This window comes from Sorex araneus, chromosome 3 (assembly GCF_027595985.1).
Source record: "Sorex araneus isolate mSorAra2 chromosome 3, mSorAra2.pri, whole genome shotgun sequence".
Classification (NCBI taxonomy): domain Eukaryota; kingdom Metazoa; phylum Chordata; class Mammalia; order Eulipotyphla; family Soricidae; genus Sorex; species Sorex araneus.
In genome coordinates, this window is record NC_073304.1 from 39,240,741 (window position 1) to 39,265,845 (window position 25,105).

Sequence of the window (25,105 nt, forward strand, 5' to 3'; positions counted from 1 at the left end):
TCTGTGTACAATATTATAAACAAACAACACAATGTTATAAACAAGCAAAAAAATTAAAATGTGTTAACTGGTTGTTTATATCTATACTATTAAATTATAAAGCAACCACAGGAATTGTTTAGAACTTGGGCCAAGAAAATAGTATTTTTTCAGTAAGGGGTATTTAGAACCTGACATTTTTCAGGCTGCAAGTTTTGGGTTTTTTATTTTTAAGACTAGCTTTTGGTTCTTTCTTGGCTTTTGCTTTCTAATTGTTCACAAGGTTGAAGAGATAGTACAGAGGGTAGGGCACTTGCCTTGAACACAGCTGATCTGGGTTCAATGCTCTGTACCACATATGGTCTCCCGGCGTACCACCAGAACTAATCCCTAACCATAAAGCCAGAAGTAAACCCTGAGCACCCTGAGTGTGGCCCAAACATTAAAAAAAATTAAAAATTAAAAATATCTGCATATAATACAACCCTTTCTTCATGCATCTGGAAAGCATGTGGATAACTCTAAAACTGGGATCACAATTACCTATGCACCAATTCAAATGTTTATGAGACATTATGTCCAACTCAATCATTATCTTTTTTCTATTCCTTTTATCACTAAAATAGCACAATGGAGACAGAGAATTTGGGTCATGCTTAGAGTAGAATGATTTTGTTTTAAGAGAAGAATAATTGTATTGCCTTTAATATATATGGGTGTGTATAAATATATAAGGAAAGTCACCAAATAATGTAAATTTACTGCCCTAAATATATGTCCAGAAAACATAACAACCCAAAAGCATGAGTTTTAAAAAGTTCCTTTAGATATGAAGACTTGTGGAGGGCAAGGATATATGGTACAACAGTCAAAAAATGGACTCATAATTAGCATTACACTAAGCAGAAATCTAACTAAGAGCACAAGCTATTTTTTTGTCTTGGTGCTCTCCTGTAGTGAACTCAAAACAGTTTACTCTCCTTTAAAAAATGAAAACTATACATCAAGAAGATGCAAATCAAAACAATGAGATATCATCTCATGCCTTAGAGATTGGCACACTTCAAAGAGACCAACCAGTACTGTTATGAATGAAGAAAGAAAGGGACTACTCTCATTCACTGCTGGTATGGGAATGCCGATTGGTCCAGCCTTTCTGGAAAACAATATGGACATTCCTCAAAAAAAAAAAAAAATCAAAAACTAGAAATTGAGCTTCCATATGATTCAGTAATACTGCTCCTGGAAATAGACCCTGTAGCACTGTAGCACTGTTGTCCAGTTGTTCATCGATTTGCTCGAATAGGCACCAGTAACATCTCCACTGTGAGACTTGTTACTGTTTTTGGCATATCGAATATGTCACGGGTAGCTTTCCAGGCTCTGCCGTGCAAGTGGGATGCTCTCGATAGCTTGCCAGTCTCTCCGAGAGGGACGGAGGAATCAAATCCGGGTTGGCCGCATGCAAGGCAAATGCCCTACCTGCTGTGCTATTGCTCCAGTCCCAAAAAACACAAAGCAGGAAAGCAATCTGCACTCCTATGTTCACTATAGCACTATTCACAATAGCCAGAATCTAGAAACAACCAAGTGTCTGAGAACAGATGAGTGAACAAAGAAACTATGGTACATCTACACGATGGAATACTACACAGCTGTTAGGTACATGGATAAATATGGGGAATATATACTAAGTGAAATGAGTCCGAAGGAGAAGAACAAACAGAATGACTGCACTCATTTGAGGGATATTTAAAAAAAATATGAATAATACCCCAAAACAATAGAAACAAGAGCTGACTTTCTCCATGTATGATGGCACATGATTAGTTTTTTTACTTCATATCTGCTCAAATATCAGAGTCCATCTGTGTAAAAATCACAATCAATTATCCTGTACTCTGTCTTAAAAGTACTAATTACAATCTAAAAGACCCATTCATGTCTTTTGCGTATTTTTTTTCCTTAGTCTTGGGGCTACACCCAGTGGTTCTCAGGGATTACTCCTGGCTCTGTACTCAGAAACAACTCCTGGCAAGCTATGGGGTGCCTGGGATCAAACCCAGGTCAGTCGAATGCACGGCAAATGCCCTACCTGCTGTACTCTTGTTCCGGACCACATTAGAGCAATTCTTTCACAGGGAGGCTGGGGAACCACTAGCTGTGGTCAGCTTATTTCTGACTCTGCACTCAGAAATGACTCTCACTGAGCTCAAGGGACCATTTGCAAAGCAGGAGATCAAATTGGGATTGGGTTGTAATGCAAGGCAAGCACCTTAACCTGTTCTCACTCTCAGAAGCCATCATGCATGTTTTGGTTTGGTTTTTTTTTTTAATTGCTAACTTAACTCCAATATAATATAAACTTTGTATCAGTAGGTGTTTTCTGTTTTGCTCACTGTTCTTTCCTCAGCAACTAAGAATGAATAACTGGCACATAAAGGTGCTTCATAAACATGCTGGATGAAACTTAAATGAATAATAAAATTAAAGGAGTTGCCTTATAATCCAGTTTTCTCTGTAACATAACCTAATAACTATGAGATTTCATATCCCAATGGACATAGAAACACTGGGTCTGCTAAACTTTATAATGATCTAGGAGAAATTAAGCATATATTAAAATAATAAATTGAAGTTAATTATTTGGGGGCCTGTAAAATATGAATTAAAACTATCTTCATTATAATAATAGTTCCTTCAAGGGCTGCTTTCTGAGATTCATTCTGGTATATATTCCACATACTTAAATTAATATTGCGGTGTAATATTCTTAAAGTCCTTACTACAAAAGACTACTCTGGAATCAACTGCATAATTACATTTCCTCAGTGACCTTGTAATCTCGTGAGCATTTACTCTAGACTAAACAGCCTCATTCAGCTGCCCTGTGTCTGACTGCCGATGAAAGAAACTTGTTTGACAATTGCTTCAAGCAGAAACATATTTTTTTCCCATGATTGCATTAGAAAAGATTTAAAACTTGCCAGACTAGAGCCAGACTAGAAGCTTAAGCACAAAGGTTCATGTTAGATGTGTGAGTTGATTTCTAATTAAAATGCCAATGAAAACAGATACTAAAGACAGTTTGCTGCCACAGCCACCAAAAAAATCTAATTCAGTAAAACTTTAATAATTACAATAAACTATATATATGCATATATAACTATATATATGTGCATATATATCACGGTCTTCTGTTGGGTTTGTTTTTTTACCATATTCTTTGATTTTCTGACGCTCTTGAGATTATTTCTAAAAGAAACATGTGAAGCAGAAAACATCAAAAACAAAATAAAAACATGCAGCTTTTTCTCTATTCTTAGGCCTGAATATAATATATCAACAGTTAAAGACTTTGAAAAGAATTTCTTTACTATAATTTTCTAAATCACTTCTTCAACATAAGAAAAATCAGTCAACTTATTCTTAATGATGGAGTATTTAAGGCTGGAGAGATAGTAGAGCAGGTAGGGCATTTGCCTTGCATGCGGTCAACCTGGGTTCAATCCCAGGCATCCCATATGGTACCCAGAACCCCGCCAGGTGTGACCCCTGAGCACAGAGCCAGTAAAGCCCTGAGCACCACCATGTGTGGTCCCAATACCCAAAAATAAAAAAAAATAAGGAACACTTGAAACATTCACCCAAAACGTAAGACATAAGAAACTGCATTAACATAATAGTACAATCTTCGGTCTAGCCAAATGCAATAAAATGTTAAACCAAAGTCAATGACAGAGTAGTTAAAAGAAATTTTATCTTCTTTTTTTCCTTCTCAGATGACTGCCTCCCAGATAAAAGACCTAGTTCTATCAGGTGAAATGAATTCACCTAAGAGGATGCCCCCAAGAAATTAGAGTTAAATAAATCAACTAGATACACTAGACCTTCTTCCTGCTCCATCATTCCGGGTGACGAATTTCAGGTGAGAACCTCCAGCTGATGTCAATGGGACTAAACCAGAACAGGACAACAGGACGCAGAGCCCCTCCCTTTGGCTAGCTCCCAGCAGCCTCCATGCCTAACCTGTACCATATAAACAGGACCACTTTACAGCTTACACAGCCACACAATACATATATTCAACAAATCACATGCTGCTCACAGTTATTCTTCCAATTATTTGGTGAAGACAGTCAGAAAAGGAAGAGAGCAAACTCAAATCAATCCCTCAATCTTTTTTTTTTTAATTTTTTTTTAATTGAATCACCGTGAACAAAGTTACAAAGCTTTCAGGTCCAAGTCTCAGTCACTCAATGATCAGATCCCCATCTTTTCACCAGTGCACATGTTCCACCACCAAGAACCCCAGTATACCCCCATCCTACTCCCTCACCTGTGTGGCTAATGATCTTCACTATATTCTCTCTATACTTTCAATACATTCAATATTTCAACAGAAAACTATTATTATTTAGAATTTTCCCCCAACAATCAAACCTGCTGAAAAGCTATCATTTGATAATTTGTTTTCCATTGCTGAGAATGAAGAACATTTGGACTTCTGATATTTTACCTCAGTTCACAGTTTCGTGTGTGGTAGTCTCGTCTAGGTGGAGAGCATGCCGGTAACACCCCCATCCCCAGGTCTCCTGCGCGCCACATCACTGCAAGCTCGTACCTCTGGGTACTGGGTTCTAGAAGATGGTGGTCGCCACGTGGGTGCCACTGCTGCCGCTGCCACCATCCCCTCCGAAAAGAAAGGTCCAGAGAGAAAAACCTTTCCCCTCCCAGGGCGGCATGGGACTGTAGCTCAGTTCATAGTCTAGATGCATTTCTATAAGAAGCTGCTGGAATATAATATAACTGAGAAGTACAAGTTTGCAGTGATGCAATTTCTGACAGATATTTCTCTGTACTTAGTTACTTAAATACTAAAATACAGAAACCCAAAATCGTGAGGCCGCTAGTGCAGTCACTGGACCTCTTATCTCTTCGTTCTCAGCAATGGAAAACAAATTATCAAATGCTTCCTTTTCAGCAGGTCCGACTTTAGGTAGGAGAAACTCCAAACAATAATAGTGAGTTTTGTTGAAATATTGAATGTAATCAAAGTGAAAGTAAAGTGAAATTTATCAGTTACACAGGCGGGGGGGGGGCTAGAGGCGTGGGGGGCGGGGTGGAGCTATACTGTGATTCTTAGTGGTGGAATATGTGCACTGGTGAAGGGATGGGTGTTCGAGCATTGTATAACTGAGACTTAAACCTGAAAACTTTGTAACTTTCCACATGGTGACTCGATAAAAAAAATTTAAAAAAATTTTTTTTAAATATATATATATATATAAAAAAAGAAGCTGCTGGGTGCCAAAAGTGGTTAGTAGCCCTCTAGGATCATAGTCTTTAGGGAGCAAAGGAGCCGTTTCATGTGCGCCTGCTCTGGATCTCGTCTGGGCAGAGAGCGTGCTGGTAACACCCCAATCACAAGATCTCCTGCGCTACATCACTGTAAGCTCATACCTCTGGGTAGTGGGTTCTAGAAGATGGCAGTCACCACATGGGTGCCACCACTGCCCCCTCAGCATCTTCTAAGGGGTCTAACTACAAACACTCATGAGCAGTACAGCAAAAACGTTAGAAAACAAACTGGGAAGACAATAGAAACACACCAAGCTCAATCAGTGAAAGCAATGTCACCAAAGACATCAACACATCAACATCAATGCCAGTAAGTAAATCCTCGGTGTCTTTAGTGAAACTATGATGGGATATTTAACAAGTTCAAAGAAACAATTGTGCAGGTAGTCAGCAAAGCACAAGAAAGCATGAGTTGAAATGAAAAAACTACTACCATTAGAAATGACAGAAATAAAGAACATGTGATATTTAAAAAATGAATAGAAGCTCTAAAGCGCAGATGGAAAATAAGTCTGAAGAGAAATGAACAGCATACCAGAGAACTATGGGATGAGTTCCAAAGGAATAATACGAGCATCATTGGAGTCTCTGAAGAACAGGAAGGCAAATGTGACAAGGAAGCAATAGTTAAGGAAATTATTAATAAGAATTTCCCAGAGTTGAGGTTTATAGGCACCAACATCCAAGAGACCCAAAGATTCCCAGTGAAAATAGACTCAATGAGGAAAAGTCCCAAGACACGCTGTATTCAAAATAATAAAATCCAAAGACAATAATGGAAGCAGCAAGCTCAAAAAAAGAACTTACATACAAAGGAAAGTCCATAAGATGCACTTTGGAGCTATCAAAAACTGTGAATCAGAAGAATATTGGGAATATAGCACAAAAATCCAACAAAATAAACACTTCATCAAGAATACTCTATCCAGCTGGATTATCACCCAGATTTGAAGGAACAATACAGAGCTTCCTAAATGGCAACAGCAACAGTGTAGGGAATTCATAGTCTTAAAACTAGTTTTGCAAGAAATGTTAAAATAGCTTCTCTAATAAACAAGATAAACTTAATAATATATAGTAGAATATAATGCTCACTAAAGGTGCATATGGTTGGTCTCTACTAGATTACGAAAGGTATGTTTATTCCTAGCTTGCAAAGGGATTTTATACATTTTCAGTAATAAATTAACATCTTACTTAATGCTGTATCATTGTATCACTGTCATCCTGTTGTTCATCGATTTGCTCAAGCAGGCATCAGTAACGTCTCCATTGTGAGACTTGTTGTTACTGTTTTTGGCATAATCGAATACACCACGGGTAGCTTGCCAGGCTCTGCCGTGTGGGCAAGTTACTCTTAGGAGCTGAGAGGGACAAAGGAATCGAATCCGGGTCAGCCATGTGCAAGGCAAACGCCCTACCCACTGCACTATCGCTCTGTAGGATACTCTTAAAAAATGATTTACTTTAAACAGAGAGCAGTAAGTGATAAAATAAGCCCATTAAAAAAATACTCATTGACTCATTCAGTAATAATCTTTATTGAGCATTCTACATGCCAGACCAGTATACACCAGTCATGTGTATTTCTTTATTTAATCCTAAAGACCTTGAAACACCAGTTGAAGAGTCTTCCAACCAGAGAGTAAAACCTCAAAAGATGCTGGAGATATAGGCATCAGAATTAACTTCCATTTCATGTCTCATAGTTCAATCCTCAAAGATGAAAAATAAAGGAACTTAGTAAGATAAGCACCCCTTAGAACTTAGAGAGGCAAGGATCACAACCCAGGGAACTGAGAGCACAAGCTGAAGCAGCTGCTACAAATCACTATTTTCATCTAAAAATCACATACTTGAATTTTGTACCAGAATGCACAGACATGTCTTCATACAGTAAAATCAGCTTCTCTCCCTAATATTCAAGTTAAATTCATGCTGAGAGAATAGACCCCCAAGATGATGAGATATCACCAAACTACACTCTTCCCAGCTCTCAATTTTGAGAACTAGGAAAAAGAACTAAAAGAACCTGGAGAGTTTAGTGGCCACAAGTACTCTACTCTGGTTATTATGGCTTTGATCAAATCTTATTTATACTGGTTAAAATTACTTAGCAATCGATCATCACAAATTGAGTTTTACTGAGTTATTTTCTGATAATTCCATCTGTCATTCTTTTAAGTTTTACTGGAGCAAGTAATATGAAATAAATTCGTTATATGCCCAGGGCATAATAGGGAACCTGGGAACATAGATGGAAGGAGGGAAACACTGGTAGTGGTGTTAATGTTGGAACACTGTATGCCTGAAACAACTTTATTATAAACAGCTCTGTGAGTCATAACATCCTAATAAAAGCTGAAAAATTAATCTTTTAAAACCTAGGTACATTAGTTATAAGTATCACTGTATCACTGTAATCCCACTGTTCATCAATTTGCTCGAGCGGGTGCCAGTAATGTCTCCATTCGTCCCTGTCGCGTGCTAGTGTAGCCCGATGGTGTATTGGGGGCTCTTTCAGGATCAGGAGAATGAGGGCCATCATTGTTACTGTTTTTGGCATATAGAATACGCCTAGTTTGCTAGGCTCTGCCCATGGGATATCCCAACCACATGGCAGTTATAAGTATGAAATAAAATTTAATTCTAAAAGTGCAAAACATAAAAATTCAATACTTTGCAAATGCCAATTACTATCTAGTCAGTTAATAAATTTAAGACAATACCAAGTAAAATTTCAAATTATGCAGCAGCTGGCTATTATGCAGGAATATGCATGGTTGTATCTTAGTTAAACTATTGGTAGGTGTTGACTTGCTTTGCTTGTTTCAAACACTTCATTATGTTGTACGAATATTCATGAAGTTGTACGAATACACAAAAACTTGAAAGAGTTATAAACGAACAAGTTTATTTAGAACCAAAAGTTTACTTAGAAACATAAATACTGAAACAAAAATGCTGAAACTACTTTAAAAGGGAAAAGTAGGTCAAAGAAAAACCATCTCATCTACTATAGATAAAATTCTGAGATGGCCCCTGTCCGAGTTCTCTTCTTTCTTGCATAATTCCCTCCCCATTGATATATAATATCTAACATGATGCATTTCATTCCTGAAATTTTATTACACAGCAAGAGGAATCCTGCAGATGTTAATTAAGTTCCCAAATCAGATCATTGTAAGTTAATAAAATGGAAAATTACGTATATGGGTCAAACAATCAGACAAAAATTCTTTGAAAAGTTGAAATGTAAACATATTTTTTTTGGGGGGGGATTAGGAGATAGTAGAACCCTAGCATGCACTGACCCAGGTTTTGGCTCCTGGTATGACAAGGTCCCCATAACATCACAGGGGACCCTGGAGGCCTCCAGCACCAGGTGACCTGAGCAGCACTGCATCCTCGTGCCCTTGAATAGAAACACTGGCCTGGTAAGCTGAGAAACCCTGGTGGGCCCCCTGGGCCTGAGAACCTCTTGGGAGACACTCCCTCTCCACTCTAACAGAAAGACTTCCTCCTACTAGCTCGGTAGATGGAAGTCCGTGACTAGACACATGCAAGGAACCTAGTTCTGCTAACAGATTAAAGGACATGGAAAGAACCACCAAATTACACTCACATGTAACAGAGAACCTGCTTATACTTTGAAGTCATGTAGAAACTAAGGATGCAGGGAATCCACGCCAGGATTCATCACTTGAAGATAACTCACCCATAGAGCAAAGACTTCATAGGAGATACAGGAGTATAGGAACAAGTGTAACAAGATCTCCCTGTGCACCACCGGTCTCTGTAACTTGCAAATGGGAGGGAGGCTGTGACTTCCAGCCTTATTTTCAAGTCTGCAGGGATGAAGCCCATCTTGTTAACTCTGATACTTGGGAATAGTGGTAGCAGCATGCACAATCTGGTGCTGATGGGAGAGCCTTTTCTCCGGAGAATGGTGGATCATGAGGGAGTAGAGCTCTGTGGCAGAAGGCCAAAGGAGTAGACTGACACCAGCAACTGCAAATATCAAACAGCTAAGAAACAGCCAAGAGCTGGGAGAGATATCCCTGCTGCTGCTGCCTGACGCACAGATAGATTCTATGGCTCCCAGTAAGCACTCTGGAGCCTGACGACTTAAATCTGTGACCTTAAGGTATAGGTGCTAGAGTTCAAGTCTGGGCACTATGGAGTTTGTTGAAAACTAAATGTGGTCTATAATGAGCACTCCTCATATCTCATATCTCTCTGCAATTCACCTTATACTCTGCAAGGCACCTGTTCAACCCACGCCCAGGCAACTGCTGAAATTATGCTCACTCTTGGTGCTTCCTGCCTCTAGTCAGAGCCTAGAGCACCTGAATGGAATGCACCCTGTAAGGGTGGTGTTTCATTTTTGTTTTAAAATTTATTTTACTGCAAACATCTCTAGACTCTGAGAATCAATTCATTGTATCCACCCCTTACTGCTGAAACTGTGGAGTGACCAAAACCCATAGCTCAAACTCCTGGGTCACTCTTCTCTTTATTTGTACTTTCCTGAATGAGCTGAGAAACATATCAAGATTATGCAACAGCAGAGGGATAACTGCTAACCTAAAGCAGCAGGTAAAGCCTGGACAGCAGAATGGGTCTACAAAAGATGGTGCAGATGGGAATATATCCCAGAGAGGCAAAAAAGTACAATCGAAACAACATCTGCACATGTATGTTCATCGCAGCACTGTTTACAATAGCCAGAATCTGGAAAAAACCCGAATGCCCCAAAACGGATGACTGGTTGAGGAAACTTTGGTACATCTATACAATGGAATACTATGCAGCTGTTAGAAAAAAGGAAGTCAAGAATTTTGTAGTTAAGTGGATGGGCATGAAAAGTTTCATGCTGAGTGAAATGAGTCAGAAAGAGAGAGACAGACATAGAAAGACTGCACTCATCTATGGTATATAGAATATCAGAGTGGGAGACTAATACCCAAGAACTGTAGAAATAAGTACCAGGAGGTTGACCCCATGGCTTCGCGGCTGGCCTCACGTTCCGGGGAAAGGTCAACTCAGAGAAGCGATCACCAACTACATTGTAGTTGAAGGCCATGTGGGGGAAGGGAGTTGCGGGCTGAATGAGGGCTAGAGACTGAGCACAGCGGCCACTCAACACCTTTATTGCAAACCACAACAGCTAATTAGAGAGAGAGAACAGAAGGGAATGCCCTGCCACAGTGGCAGGGTGGGGTGGGGGGGAGATGGGATTGGGGAGGGTGGGAGGGACGCCGGGTTTACGGGTGGTGGAGAATGGGCACTGGTGAAGGGATGGGTTCCCGAACTTTGTATGAGGGAAGTATAAGCACAAAAGTGTATAAATCTGTAACTGTACCCTCACGGTGATTCTCTAATTAAAAATAAATAAATTATATAAAAAAAAAAAGATGGTGCAGATCCTGCCACTCTCTGCTCAAACTTTAGCATCCTCTTAAGAAAACTTAACTTACAAGAAATGAGCAAATACATAAATACAGTCTGCCAAGTCTGAAACAAGAAGAAATAAAAAACCCCAATCACCTTATCACATTCATGTAGTTGAATCTAAAACTCTTATACCAGATGGATTTGCCACTGATTTTTATCAACATTTCAGAAGTCTATTCTAAGACTGGACTTCAGAAACTCAGAGAAAGATGAATATTTCACAATTCCAACACTATTCTGATAGCCAAAAAGGACATCACAAAGAAAGAAGACCAGAGATAATAGATCAACATTTAGTCGATAATTCTCAATAAAATATTAGCAAACTGAATTTGAAGATTTATCAAAAGGATCAAATGAGGTTTACTCCAGTTATGCAAGGATGATTCAACACATGCGAATCAACCACTGTAACATATCCTGTCAATAAAAGACCAAAATCACATATCATTAGATTCTGACAAAGTATTTGGCATGACTCACTTATAACAAAACCTCTCAATGAGAACAGAAATAACATACAGCAGAATGATGAAAGCCATATATTTTAAACCACAGCTAGTACTATACTCAATAATGAAAAACCTGAGAGCTTTTGGACAAGGTTAACTAATAGAGATCTTAGAGCAATGAGGAAAGATGAAACCAAAGAATATCAGACAGAGAAAGAAGTTAAACTATTATTACTTGAAAATAATACACACATATACGTATAATTTTCTTTTTGTTTGGTCATACGACCCTATACAAGTGGCCAGGGATTGAATCTGGGTCAGCTGTGTGCAAGGCACCTAATCCACTGTACCATCTCTCTGGCGTGACACATGTACTAAGGACTGGAAAGATACCTGTATGGGCTGAATGCATGATTACATGATGGAGGCCTGGATTTAACCCCTGACACCATGGATGTAGATCACACACACACACACACACACACACACACACACACACACACACACACACACACACACACACACACACAGAGTCATTAAAGGATTACAGAGATAGTCCAGGTTCAGGATAACACACCTTGCATGAGTAAGGTCCCAAATTCAATTTCCAGCTCTCCATGGCCTCCGTAGACTACCAGGTACCACCCTGATAGCCTCCAGCACCAGTGGGCTGGAAAAGCACCAATCACCCAGCCCTTGTTTTGAACCATTCTGCCTAGTTACCTGAGTTCCCTCCCACAAGGTCCCTTGAACACTACTTGGGAGGTCCCCTAAAAAAAGGGGGCTATTATGAAACAATAATTACAGCACAGTGATTGTTATAAAATCTATATATAAAATTTTGATGCATTCGTATATTCAAATAATGAAGAGGGATTAAGAAAATAGTATCTTTGATAACTATATTCAAATTAATATTTAGAAAGCAATTTAACAAAGAAAGTGAAAGACTTTAAGAAAATGCTGAAGTTACAGAACTAGAAATAACTGAGTGGTAGAGCACATGCCTTGCTTAAGTGATCCCCTGAAATGGCTGTCCAACACTACCCACCCCAGTCCTGGGAAAAAAAAAAGGGAGGACCAGAGAGAAGATGCTCCCATTAAGGGGATAAGATGCTTCCCTTTGACTATGGCTCAATCTTTGGCACCATAACTGACCCCAGTTGGATCCATGACACTGCATATGATCCCCTGAACACCACCAAGAATGATCCCTGAGCACAGAGCCAGGAATAAGTCCTGAGTATTGCAGGGTATGCTACAACCCCTCTCCTATAAAACATTAAGAGATAGAAGACATTAAAAGACAGAAGGACAGACTACATAAATACGTCAAGAATTACTGTCAGAATGTCCATTGTACCAAAAGCAATGTACAGATTTAATGCAATCTCAATCAAAATTCAAGTAATTTTTTCCAAGTAATTTTTTTAAGTGGGAGAACATATAATACCATAGTTTATGTGGAATTATTTAGAAAAAAAACTCAATTGTTTGAGAAATCCTGAGGAAGAAAAAGAAAACGAAATCATTATGTTACCTGGTTTCAAGTAATACTATAAAGCAACAGTAATTAAAACTATACGGTATTGGGGCTGGAGTGATAGCACAGCGGGTAGGGCGTTTGCCTTGCACGCAGCCGACCCGGGTTCAAATCCCAGCATCCCATATGGTCCCCTGAGCACTGCCAGGGGTGATTCCTGAGTGCATGAGCCAGGAATGACCCCTGTGCATTGCTGGGTGTGACCCAAAAAGAAAAAAAAAAAACCTATACTGTATTGGGATAAAACACAGACACAGGAATCAATGGAATAGAATTGAAAGCACAGTAATATATCCACACATTTAATGACATTTAATTTATGATAAAAGATCCAAGACAATAAAATGAAGAAAAGGAGAGTCTTCGCAACAAATGGTAGTGAGAAAAATGGAGGTCCACATACAAAAGAAAAAAACTGGACACCTCTCTTTCTCCATATATAAAAATAGATTATGAATGGATTAAATCTCAATGTGAGATATGAAACCATAAGGTATATAAAAATTATCAAGTAAAATGTTCATCATATTAACATTACAGATAACTGTGGGGGATCAAACTGGCCATGGGAATGGTTCAAAAATCCCAATCACTAGAGAAATGAAACTAAAGACAAACAATTGGGATTATATTAAACTGAACGGCTTTTCTATAGAAAAAGAAAATATACACAAATTTCAAAAAGAAAGCCAAGTGAACAGGAGATATTTCCATAGTTATCCATGTAATAAAGGATTAATATCTAAGATATGTATATACAACTTAAGAATAACAATGAAAATGGACCTAAGCATAAACCAGGCAGAAGTTTTAAGTAGACAAATCTCCAACCTGGACAAACAGATTGACATGTAACAATAATCATCATCACTGATTATTAGGAAAATGCAAACTGAACTATGAGCTATCACCTGGCACCTTAGAAAATGGCTTATGACAAAAGAAAACAAGTGTTGGAGAGGCTTTGGAGGAAACGGAATAGTAATAGCAATAGACTTGTAACAAGTCTATTACTTTTGGACCAAAAATAAATAAAATAAATAAATAAATGCAGTCTAAAAACACCAAGAAAGCCTAAGAATTCTCTTCTAATGAATATCAGGTTCTAATTAAATGAGTAAATTCAATATTATCTTTACCATGTGGAATTTTTTTCACCACTCATTTTATAATAATAGCTAAGTAATCTTATCAGCTTGTTATGAAGGACTCAAGAAATTAAATCACCATCACAATTTAAGTTTTTAAAACTGTAACTGGTAGAATAAACAAATTATTAAGGGTATAGGGCCAAAAACACTCTACAACAAAGAATCATAGAGTGTTCTATTGGAAACAAATATTTAAATTTTACACTACAATGGAATGACTTAACTTTTCTATTTAACATAAGATTCAGATGGGTCAAGTGCAAGGTAAGCACCCTACCGGCTGTAATACCTCTCCAGTCCCTTATTTTACTATCATAATGAGTGAGTTAAAATCTTATGTTTACTGATTGTTTTCCTTTTTTAAGCTAACTATCTGTTTGGGACACTGGCAGTATTTTCTACTTGAATGCACACCTAGACATAACTTTCAGCATCCCTGTGGGATTGGAATATTAGTCCTTTTCTGTCATTTGATTTTCTTGATTCTAGATTTTGTTGCTGTTATTTGCCTTTCCACACTGTTAATGGAATGTTTTTTCTGCCTGAGAGTTTTAAATATTTATGCTATCCTATTATTTATGCAGTATTTTCCTTTATGAATCCTGGGTTTTGAATTACACTCCAAATATTTGTTCACTTATTTACAGTTTTGTTTTTTACATTTAAAACTTTGTAATTCATCTGGAAAGATTTTGAAATTAGTGAATCTTGTTCATTTTAACTTGGGTCAGTGACAGAGACTCTTTACAGAGGTGGGAACCAAAAGGTTTAACACTGGTGTCTTACCAGGCTATAGTGTGTCATAAAACTAAAAGTTATTATTTAATAATGGAATCATAGCTAAAACTTTTGGAGAGGGTTATTTTTAAAAAGGAGGAAAAAAACTCAATGCACCTGGCTTTCATGAACCATGATTTCCCAGAACATTTTTTTTAAATGACATATGGATGAAGAACTAATGTTCATAGAAAAAAACTTCAAAATGTTAAAATGCATCTTTTGCTCTTCAGTGTAAACACTGAAACTATATCACTTGGATAAAAAGGAAAATGTAAACAAAATATTCAAATTTGGAAGGAAAAGAAACATTTATTCTATAGAATTCTGGTATCAAACACTTCATTAAATTTATGAATAAGGATAACTGAATAAAATTATATATTAAAGATAATTTATCTTTTAAATCAAGCATTTTCTTGTTTCTAGAGTAGGCTCACAAATGAACAGCTCTTTAAACAAATCACATGCATATTTAAAACAGTATTTATACCTAATAAAACCATTTGGAGTCCATGAATAAAAATGACAAATGCTCGATTTCTATAAGAAAATGACTCTTCTCTGGGTTGATGGTAGTGAAAATATAAACCAGAAAGCCAGTTTATTATTAGAAAGACAGACTCATAATGCTAATCAATGACACTTTACTAAACTTATCACTAAAGTCATAGTCTAGGGAATTTCATTTAGCAGTTAAATTTTGCCAATGGTTGCTCCTACAAGCAGAGAATTAATTTAAAAAAAAAAAAGTTTACATAGTGTCTTGAGCAAATTCAAAAGTACTGCCAATGCACCTTGAACTATAACTATGTATCATATAATACCTTATCAAATGAGAATTTCTCACTTATTCTTCATTTACTTCCCAAGCTCAAGTAACTTTAAAAGATGCCTGTCAAAATCTTAAAAATCATATAGCATAACAATGTGCTTTTGATTTCATCAACTACCAAAGTGGAACAAAGGTCAAAATGTGGTTCTTTGGAAACAGAGTATCTCCTGAGACCTTAAGCTACCCACTCCAAAATCTACTACATAAAAATTGTTTTGATGTGTCTGCATCTACATTTGGCAGCAACTAAACAATAGTTAAAAATGTACCTCATCCTGTCATACAGATTACAAAGCAGATAAAATTAAAATAAGGTAATCTAATCTCTACTTGCCTCTAGAGAAACTGTAGCTACAAAATAATGTAATATCTATTTTTAAAAACCCATTCCGAAATGAAAAGAAGAGTAGTGGAGGACTGAGGTTAAGAGGAAGAGTGCACTGGAAAGGAATACCTAGGGTTGATTAGATACAATTTTCTAGCAAAGATGTAGATAACTCTTAGAACTGATGGACATTCTACCTATGGGCAATTGAGGTGTATATACTTTGTGCCTTAAAAAGGAGCACCTTTAAGGATAATAAATCATTCTCTGAAGAGCTAATGAACAGTAGTAACTTCAGGTTCTCTCTAAACATTTCTGTAAATGATTCAATAAAAATGCATTCTTAGATAAAAAAAGTAACAAAGGGTTAGGAGGAACAATCATGCATCAAATAATAATTCCCCGGGGTCAAAGAATACTACAGTGGGTACATTCCCAGGCATCCCATATGGTCCCCTGAGCACGATCAGTAATTTCTGAGTGCAGAGCCAGCAGTCAGAGCTGAGTATCAACAGGTAAGACCCCAAAACAAAAACAGACAAAACAATACCAGAAAGGAAAATGAAATCGTGGCCCAAGAAATCAATTCAGGTTATTTTGACAGTAAATACAGGGCTACAACGTATTACTAAAGAAACCACTTAAGAGAATCTTGGCTCAAAAAAATTCAAGACTGGGCCAAGGAGGTGGTACAAAGACAGAGTAAATGTATTGCCTGCAGGAAGCATAGGTTTGATCCCTGGCACCTGGTTCCAAGAGGAACTACCAAGTATGGCTAGGTATTGCCCCAAAACAGAAAGAAACCTGCAAAACCAATTACCATGGAAGACATCCCTTTTCTCAAGACTAAATAGGGCAAGTTGTGAGATATATCCTATTTTTGCAAATGAACCATCTACATTACATAGATGTTTCTCTAGAAATTTTGATATAACTACTGATCTATAAATTCCACTATTTATATACAGATGGCTGAACTTATTCAAATATCATTGTTTAATGTCTATGTATTTATTTATAATTGGAATAATTTGCTTTCATAACTGTTGTAGATATAGAATATATATTAAATCTTTGTTGAAAGGAACAAAAGTCTAACTAGCAGTATTCGAAATAGTCAATGGTTAGTTAAAGCCAATTACTATCAGCAAAAAAAATAGAGTAAACTAGTTTCCTTTATTTAAGTTCAAATAATGTCTAAAACTCTGAGACATAAATTTAAGAAAAGATTGAAAAACACAAAACAGGATGTCCAAGAACTGTAAACCAAATCAAAAAGTCTGGCATGTATAAAACTAAAATCTCAAAGTCAAATAGAAAAAAAAATGAAGGGGGGGAAAAATGCTATGGTGAGATAATGGTTAAAATACTTACAAGTAAAATCAACAAATTATCAATTCAAGAAATTTGAAAAATTTCAGAGCTCAGAGAAAATATATCTTATATATAATGCCTCATTCTTCAAGAAAACATTTAATGTTCTCGCTTTTTAAATTCAATCTGGCAATCTCTTCCTACTATTCAAAATATTTGACTTGTGCTATCCAAAATGGTAGTCCTGAGCCATAAGCTATTGAAATTAAACTAAATTGGACTGTATAAAACTCTAAATTCAATCCTTCAACTGCCCTTGGCATATTTAAATATTCATTACAAATATGCAACAGGTGGTTACTATATTAACACAGACACGGAGTATTTCCATTATTTCCATAGTTCTGCTTTAGAACACTGAAATTTAATGTAGCTACCAATATATTTAAGATTAAATCCATCAATATGCTATTTGTTTCCTAATTGTCCCATTTCTCTTTTTCTTTTTGCCTTCCTCTTTTCTTGCTTCTTATCATTCAAAAAATATCTTTGGAATATAATTATTTTCTTTGCTATTGCCTTTTTATATTGCCTTACTTTTTATTTTATATTTTTAGCAACTGTTCTAGGGTTTAAATATATGAATTATATTTAACCCATCATAGTCTATCTCAAAATACTATTCACCACTTCACATTTATTTAGTCTAAGAGCTTTTCCTTCTTCACACCCTCTGTACTAAATGTGTCATATATTTCAAATGTGCACTGTCATTATGTATAGTCTTTTCTATAATCATTGTTTTTTGTTCTATACAACCAGCGATGCTTAGGGGTTAGTCCTGGCTCTGCCCTCAAGGTTCACTCTTAGCCTAGCACGAGAAACTGTATAGGATGCTGGGGATCAAACCCACGTGAGCCACGTGCAAGGTAAGCACCCCCCACCCCCGCTGCCCCTCAAGATGGGAGAATGTTCAAGCCCTGTTCAAATGTAATTTTTATAATATTAGAGATTTTAGAGAATAATAGAATGTAGGTTCTTGTTAACCCAGTAAAAGATAAGAAATAAATGGTTCTATTCTTGTTTGTTGAAAGGGTTGTGGGGGAGGGTCAGTTTCTGACCCCAGAGGTGTTCAGGGTTTACTCCTGGCTCTATGCTCAGGGATCACTTCTGGTAATACTCAGGAGACCATATATGGTCCTGGGGATTAAACTGCAGTGAGCCACACATACAAAGCAAGCACCATAATCCCTATACAATCTCTATGGCTCCCTTCCAACTTTTGGGAGTTTCTATTTGTTTTGGTTTCTGGGTCACACCTCGTGGTTCTCAAGGCCTACTCCTGGCTCTGCACTCAATACTCCTGGTGGGGCTCTGAGAACCATATAGGCTGCCACAGATTGAACCCAGTGGATCACATGCAAGCCAAGTGCCTTTCGCAATGCATTATTGTTCTGGCCCCTCAACTCTTTAACTTTTTATATCACACAACCCTGCATTATCTTCTCAAGATTTGGTTTTAGCACTCAAGTCAATTTCTTGATTAATTTATTATTTCAGACTTTAAAAAGGCTTTAGGTTTTTCAATATTTTATAGTAATTTAACCATGTTCAAATTTAATACAAAAAAATTAATACAGTAAGCATCCTATCCAAGATTTTGTTTTATAAACCACTTGTGGATTTTGTTATACCTACATAACCTTGTTTTGCTCTTGGGTCTTTTTGTTAAAATTACTTGTAACTACTCAGTCTCACTGTATTCATTTTTTTTTACATTATTTTTTGTTTTGTTTAGAAAAGTTTTGGGGTCACTTTTTTATTCAGTCATTTAGACTGATAAGACGAAGGAAGACATAATTTGCAACACCCAGTGAAGTTTATGCCTGTAGATTTTGACTATACAAGTATCCACTTGCTCACCTAAAGTTGATCATGAGCATCTCCATCACACACAAAAACCACAATCAGAAATTCACTTCTAAAAATGGATACATGTAAATATGGCTATTGAGACAATAGGCCAGCCCTACATTTTACTTTTTGAAAAAAATAATTTTTCAACTCCTTTGTCATGACTGTAGGTTCAATTAAGCCCTAATTTCCAAAAATTTTAGCAGTGCACTAAAAATGAGCAACTACTTCAGTTTCCCCAGGGCAGCCTTTAAAATATAAAGTGCAATCTCAATCTCAAAAGGCCTACCTAACAAGACTAGAGAAAAACTATTATTAACTTAATTATCTTAAGCATTAAGCATCATTTCTTTTATTTCTGAAAGTGACATTCTATAAACTCAACAACTAAGAATATTAAAGATGTAAGCTAAAACCAGTAACAACAAAGACCTGAACGGTTCATCAGTGTAAAATTCTTTCCGGCACTTACCCAAGTCTTCCCAGCATCTCAAGCTCGGGAACTTGTGGTCCACAGGTCTCTATTTTCAATGGCTGATATTCATACAAAGCTTCTTCAAGCTTTTGTATAGGTGCTAGTGAAATATGCTGACCCTGTTCAAAAAAAATGAAGAAAATCAATACCATTCAATATTTTCATATTACAACTATCTATAAATTATCATTTATAGTCATTTTACACATGGATTAAATATCCCACATTAAAATTAGCATCTAAGACCCCAGACGATGGCTCATTGGCAAGAGTGCCTATTTTGCAATCACGATGCCTTTAGTCCGATCCTAGTGCTCCCCACATGTTCAGGCAGCTCTGCTGCCTAGGATTCTCAGTACTGCAACGCTGTACAATCTGCAAGGCACCCCAGTCACTGAGGGCAAAAAGCATTCACTGAAAACGCATGAGCACTGTGTGAACAATATAGGAATCTAGGAATCTCTCAGAAAGTATTTACCCACTAGTCTTGGATGAATTCTGGATGAATAAAAATTAGAATCAAATAATCCCCTGATTAGGTTGGCCAATAATGTCCAAGAGAGGCCCAACGGTCCCTGAGCATTTTGGAGGGTCCCCTCCAAACAAGGATGTCTATATACAATGAGTTAATTTTATGCAAATAACCCAGTAGACAGAACTACTAGGTGAACGAAACTGTCATAGTTGGTGATAAGTATAAAAAAATTAAATGTTGGGGCAGGAGAAATAACCCAAGGTTGAGTGCACATGCTTTGCATGAGTGGGACACAGGTTTAATCCGCAGCCTTACAATCTCCAACTGCCTCTGGGAATAACCCTACAGGACTATACCAGAAGCAGCCCCTGAGCATTACCAGCTGTGTCCCCAACATTAAATAAACAGATGAAAAGATGTTCAACATAAAAAACCCTTAGAAAAATAAAAATTAAATGCTAATCAAAAATATTTCTTCAGGCGCTAGAGTGATAGAGCACAGCGGGTAGGGCGTTTGCCTTGCACACGGCTGACCCGGGTTCGATTCCCAGCATCCCATATGGTCCCCTGAGCACTGCCAGGAGTAATTCCTGAGTGCAGGCCAGAAGTGACCCCTGTGCTTATTAAAATAAGCAATAAAAATATTTCTTCATACCCACTGAAATGTTAATCACAAAGACACTTTTTTTTTTTAATGGGAGTGAGGGATTCCTGGGGCTACAGCCAGCTGTGCCAGGCCTTATTCCTGGCTTTGCAGTCGGCAATCAGTCCTGTCTGTGCTCAGAGAAACTCTAATGCCAGAAATTGAATCAGGATTAGCCACATGCAAGACAAATGTTGTCTTTAGTTTTCTCTATAGTTCCCACAAAGAAAATTCTTTAAAACACAGAATATTTAAATTGTTGTTGATGAGCATGCACAATGATACGAGTACTTTAAGAATGATGTTCGTAACTTTTTGTTAAGTTACAGATATATTTATATTAGTTATTCCACTCACAACTACCCAAGAGATATTAAAACACATGGCCATAGTACTTAATTCTTTGTGTGATGTTGAAGATTGGACCAGGACCTTATACATATAAGACAAGTGTTCTTCCAATGAATCACGTCTCAAGACCTTATACATATACAAGAATGTTCAAAGTAAACTTATTCATAGTAGCCAGGTAATGTATGGAATCTGAAAGTACATCAACTGAATAGATACACAAGGTACATTCATACAACATGAAAGTGAATTAATTCACTATATTTAGGTTAAATATGTCATAAACAAATAAGAATATGATACGTGATACTATATGATTACCAAAATTATTAAGCTAACAATTAAAAGTATGGTAAATGACAGCATACTACATGATTCCACTTATATGAAATATCAAGAAATTGTAGGACAAAAGAATGAAAGTAGTAATGAGTGCTAGGGGATAGGAATGTAAATGATGAGTGCATGCAAATGAGTATAATGAAAACAAAATTGTGTATTTTAAATAAGTAATTCTATCAATGAGGTCAGAGCAATAGTACAGCGGGTAGGGTTTTTGCCTTGCATGTGGCTGACCTGCGTTCAATCCCCGGCATCATATGTGGTCGCCCAGGCACCTTTAGGAGTAATTCCTGGCATCTCTGGGTGTGACCCAAAAAGCCAAAAATAATAATAATAAAATTTCAAGTCAACAAAATTTTTTACAAAATATTTAAGACAGTGGTTCAGGGGCTGGAGAGATAGCACAGCGGGTAGGGTGTTTGCCTTGCACGCGGCCGACCCGGGTTCAAATCCCAGCATCCCATATGGTCCCCTGAGCACGGCCAGGGGTAATTCCTGAGTGCAAAGCCAGGAGTAACCCCTGTGCATCTCCGGGTGTGACCCAAAAAGCAAAAAAAAAAAAAAAAAAAAAAAAAAAAAAAAGACAGTGGTTCAAATCAACAGTGCTGATTATAAATTATCTAAATTGTCATTTTCTGTAAAGGCAGTTGAATTTTGCTATCATCATAATGGTGAATGAAGTCATGAAAATAAGATTTTTAGAAAGAAAAATGCATTATACATAAGATCCTACCACCAAGTCTTGAAAATACTGATGTGAGAGTACTTTTTACTATCTACAAACATAGAAAACAAAAAAGCAAGACCCTTTCCACTATTGTCATTATAAATAGTAAATAAGGACGTAAACATAAATTTATAGGGAGAAAATCCACCACATTTCAGGCAACTGGTTAGTATCCATATTCAGGGTAGAATAATACAGCCAAACTTCACACTCAATCATATAATTAATGCTTTACTCATCTATAATGTAAGAAGATTGAGCCCTCATTTCTCTTCCAAGGAAGAGAGGGAAAAAGGGAAGGAGAAAGGAAAAGAAACAGAGGAGAGAGAAGCATTTGTAGTGACTGTTCCATAAACTCAGTTCTCTCAGATTTTCAATAATGTGCTATAGTGCTAAAGGAAACTGGAATACAGGTCACTAAACACAACAGTGGTCATCATCAGTTTCAGAGAAAATATCTAAGATAGCTTGTAGGAGATGAATTTCTGTTACTGTAGTAGTATATGCTTTAATAATTTTAAATATGTCTGGCCAAGCATATGTTCATATGCTTGTATTAGTGTATATATAAAGACATATATTTCCATTTGTTCAAATGTACATATATATTTGTACAGAAATTTTTTTTATAAATTTTGTATATACTTTTTTTTTTGAGTCACACAGGGAGATGCTCAGGGGTTACTCTGGGCGGTGCTCAGGGGACCATATGGGATGCTGGGAATTGAACCAGGTCGGCTGCGTGCAAGGAAAACATCCCACCTGCTGTGCTATCGCTCCAGTCCAATATATTATTCCTTAATGGATTATATAGTTTTTTTTTTTAAAGAATGTAACTGGCCTTCAAGGTATTAATTCTTAGTAACACTTTGGTGATTCAGCTGCTTTTAATTAATTTCAGAGCAAACAGAACAATTCTTTTATATGGTGTCTTCTGGACTGGAGCCATAGCACAGAGGGTAGAACATTTGCCTTGCATGCGGCCAATCCGGGTTTGATTCCTCTGCCCCTCTCGGAAATCCTGGCACGCCACTGAGAATATCCCGCCCACATGGCAGAGCCTGGCGAGCTACCCGTGGCATATTCGATACACCAAACACAGTAACAACAAGTCTCACAATGGAGATGTTACTGGTCCCCGCTCGAGCAAATAGATGAACAATGGGGACAAGAGTGCTACAACAGACAGTGCTGGTACTCAAGATTGATAGCAATCTGTCATAGCTGCAGCAGTTTCATGATAATGACTTCAGTTACATATAATTTCATGGCAAGGACAATTAATTTTATACCATAAAAAGTTTTCTCAAATTTCCTTCAAAATTTATGGTAAATTTTGTAAGACAAATGAAAAATCAAGACCCTCCTTGGCAAGAGGCAACTAAAAAGTTATGGTGGCACTGTCCCTAAACTGAACTGAGGTGACATGATTTTTCTAAATTTCATTTTTATCATCTATAAAGTGGAATGAGGAGCAAACTAGAGACCTTTCAGAGGCCTGAGAGACAGCACAAGGACTGAGCACATGATCTTGGCATGCAGGAGAGCAGGGTTTAATTCCCTCACCACATCCAGTGCAGTTGCGAGTCCCTAACACAACAACAAAAACTCCTTTAAAAAATACATATACATATATGTATATATGTATGTATGTATGTATGTATGCAGACTGGAGCGATAGCACAGCTGGTAGGGTGTTTGCCTTGCACACAGCTGACCAGGGTTCGATTCCTCTGTCCCTCTCAGAGAGCCCAGCAAGCTACTGAGTATCCCGCCCACACGGCAGAGCCTAGCAAGCTACCCGTGGCATATTCGATATGCCAAAAACAGTAACAAGTCTCACAACGCAGACGTTACTGGTGCCCACTTGAGCAAATCGATGAACAATGGGACAACAGTGCTACAAGAGTACTACAGTGCTACAGTGCTACAATATGTATGTAATTGGAATCTTTAAGCCTTCTAGTGCTGACTTAATCTTACAAATCTGTCTTTAAAGTATAGTCGAAATGACATCTGCACTCAATGTTCATTGCAGCACTGTTTACAATAGCCAGAATCTGGAAAAAACCCGAGTGCCCGAGAACAGATGACTGGTTAAAGAAACTCTGGTACATCTATACAATGAAATACTATGCAGCTGTTAGAAATAATTAAGTCATGAACTTTGCATATAAGTGAATCAACATGGAAAGCATCATGCTAAAGGAAATGAGTCAGAAAGAGAGAGACAGACATAGAAAGATTGCACGTATCTGTGGAATATAAAGTAACAGAATGGGAGACTAGCACCCAAGAATAGTAGAGATAAGTACCAGGAGGTTTGCTCCACAGCTTGGAAGCTGGCCTCAGATGCTGGAGGAAAAGGTTCAGCTGAGATAGAGAAGGGAACACCAGGTAAAGTGTGATTCGAGGACTCGCTGGGGATGGGAGATACGTGCTGAAAGTAGACTATAGATCTAACATGATACCTCTATTGCAAACCACAACACCCAAAGGAGAGAGAGAAGAAAAGGGAATGCCCTGCAACAGAGGTGGCATGGGGTGGGGGGATGGGATGGAGGGGTGGGAGGGATACTGGGATCATCGGTGGTGGAGAATGGGCACTGGTGGAGGGATGGGCACTCGAACACTGTAAGACTGAAACACAAGCACAAAAAGTTGTAAGTCTGTAACAGTACCTCACAGTGATTCACTAATAAAAAAAAAATTTTAATCTGTCTTTAAGAGCACAACATGTCTTTTAAAATGTCTTCAAAATTAACAAGAACTTCCAGTGCTGGCATAGATGCAGAAAGGTACTACTATTCACTGCTGGTGGGAAGGTCAACTGGTTCAGCCTTTTTGGAAAACAATATGGACATTCCTCAAAAGACTAGAAATTACAGCTTCCCAGCAATACCACAACCCAGCAATATCACTCCTGGAAATATACCCTGGGACCCAAAAACACAATGCAAAAAAGCCATCTGCACTCTTAT

General features: G+C 37.5%; 1 protein-coding gene across 1 annotated transcript in view; it reads right to left on the minus strand.

Moving 5' to 3' along the window:
- Positions 1-25,105, minus strand: part of MNAT1 (MNAT1 component of CDK activating kinase) — a 199,286-nt gene that overhangs the window by 35,348 nt on the left and 138,833 nt on the right. Inside the window, exon 7 of the mRNA XM_004612381.3 lies at positions 19,584-19,705. Within this exon, the coding sequence (XP_004612438.1) occupies positions 19,584-19,705 (122 nt within the window). The remainder of the gene's footprint in view (positions 1-19,583; positions 19,706-25,105) is intronic.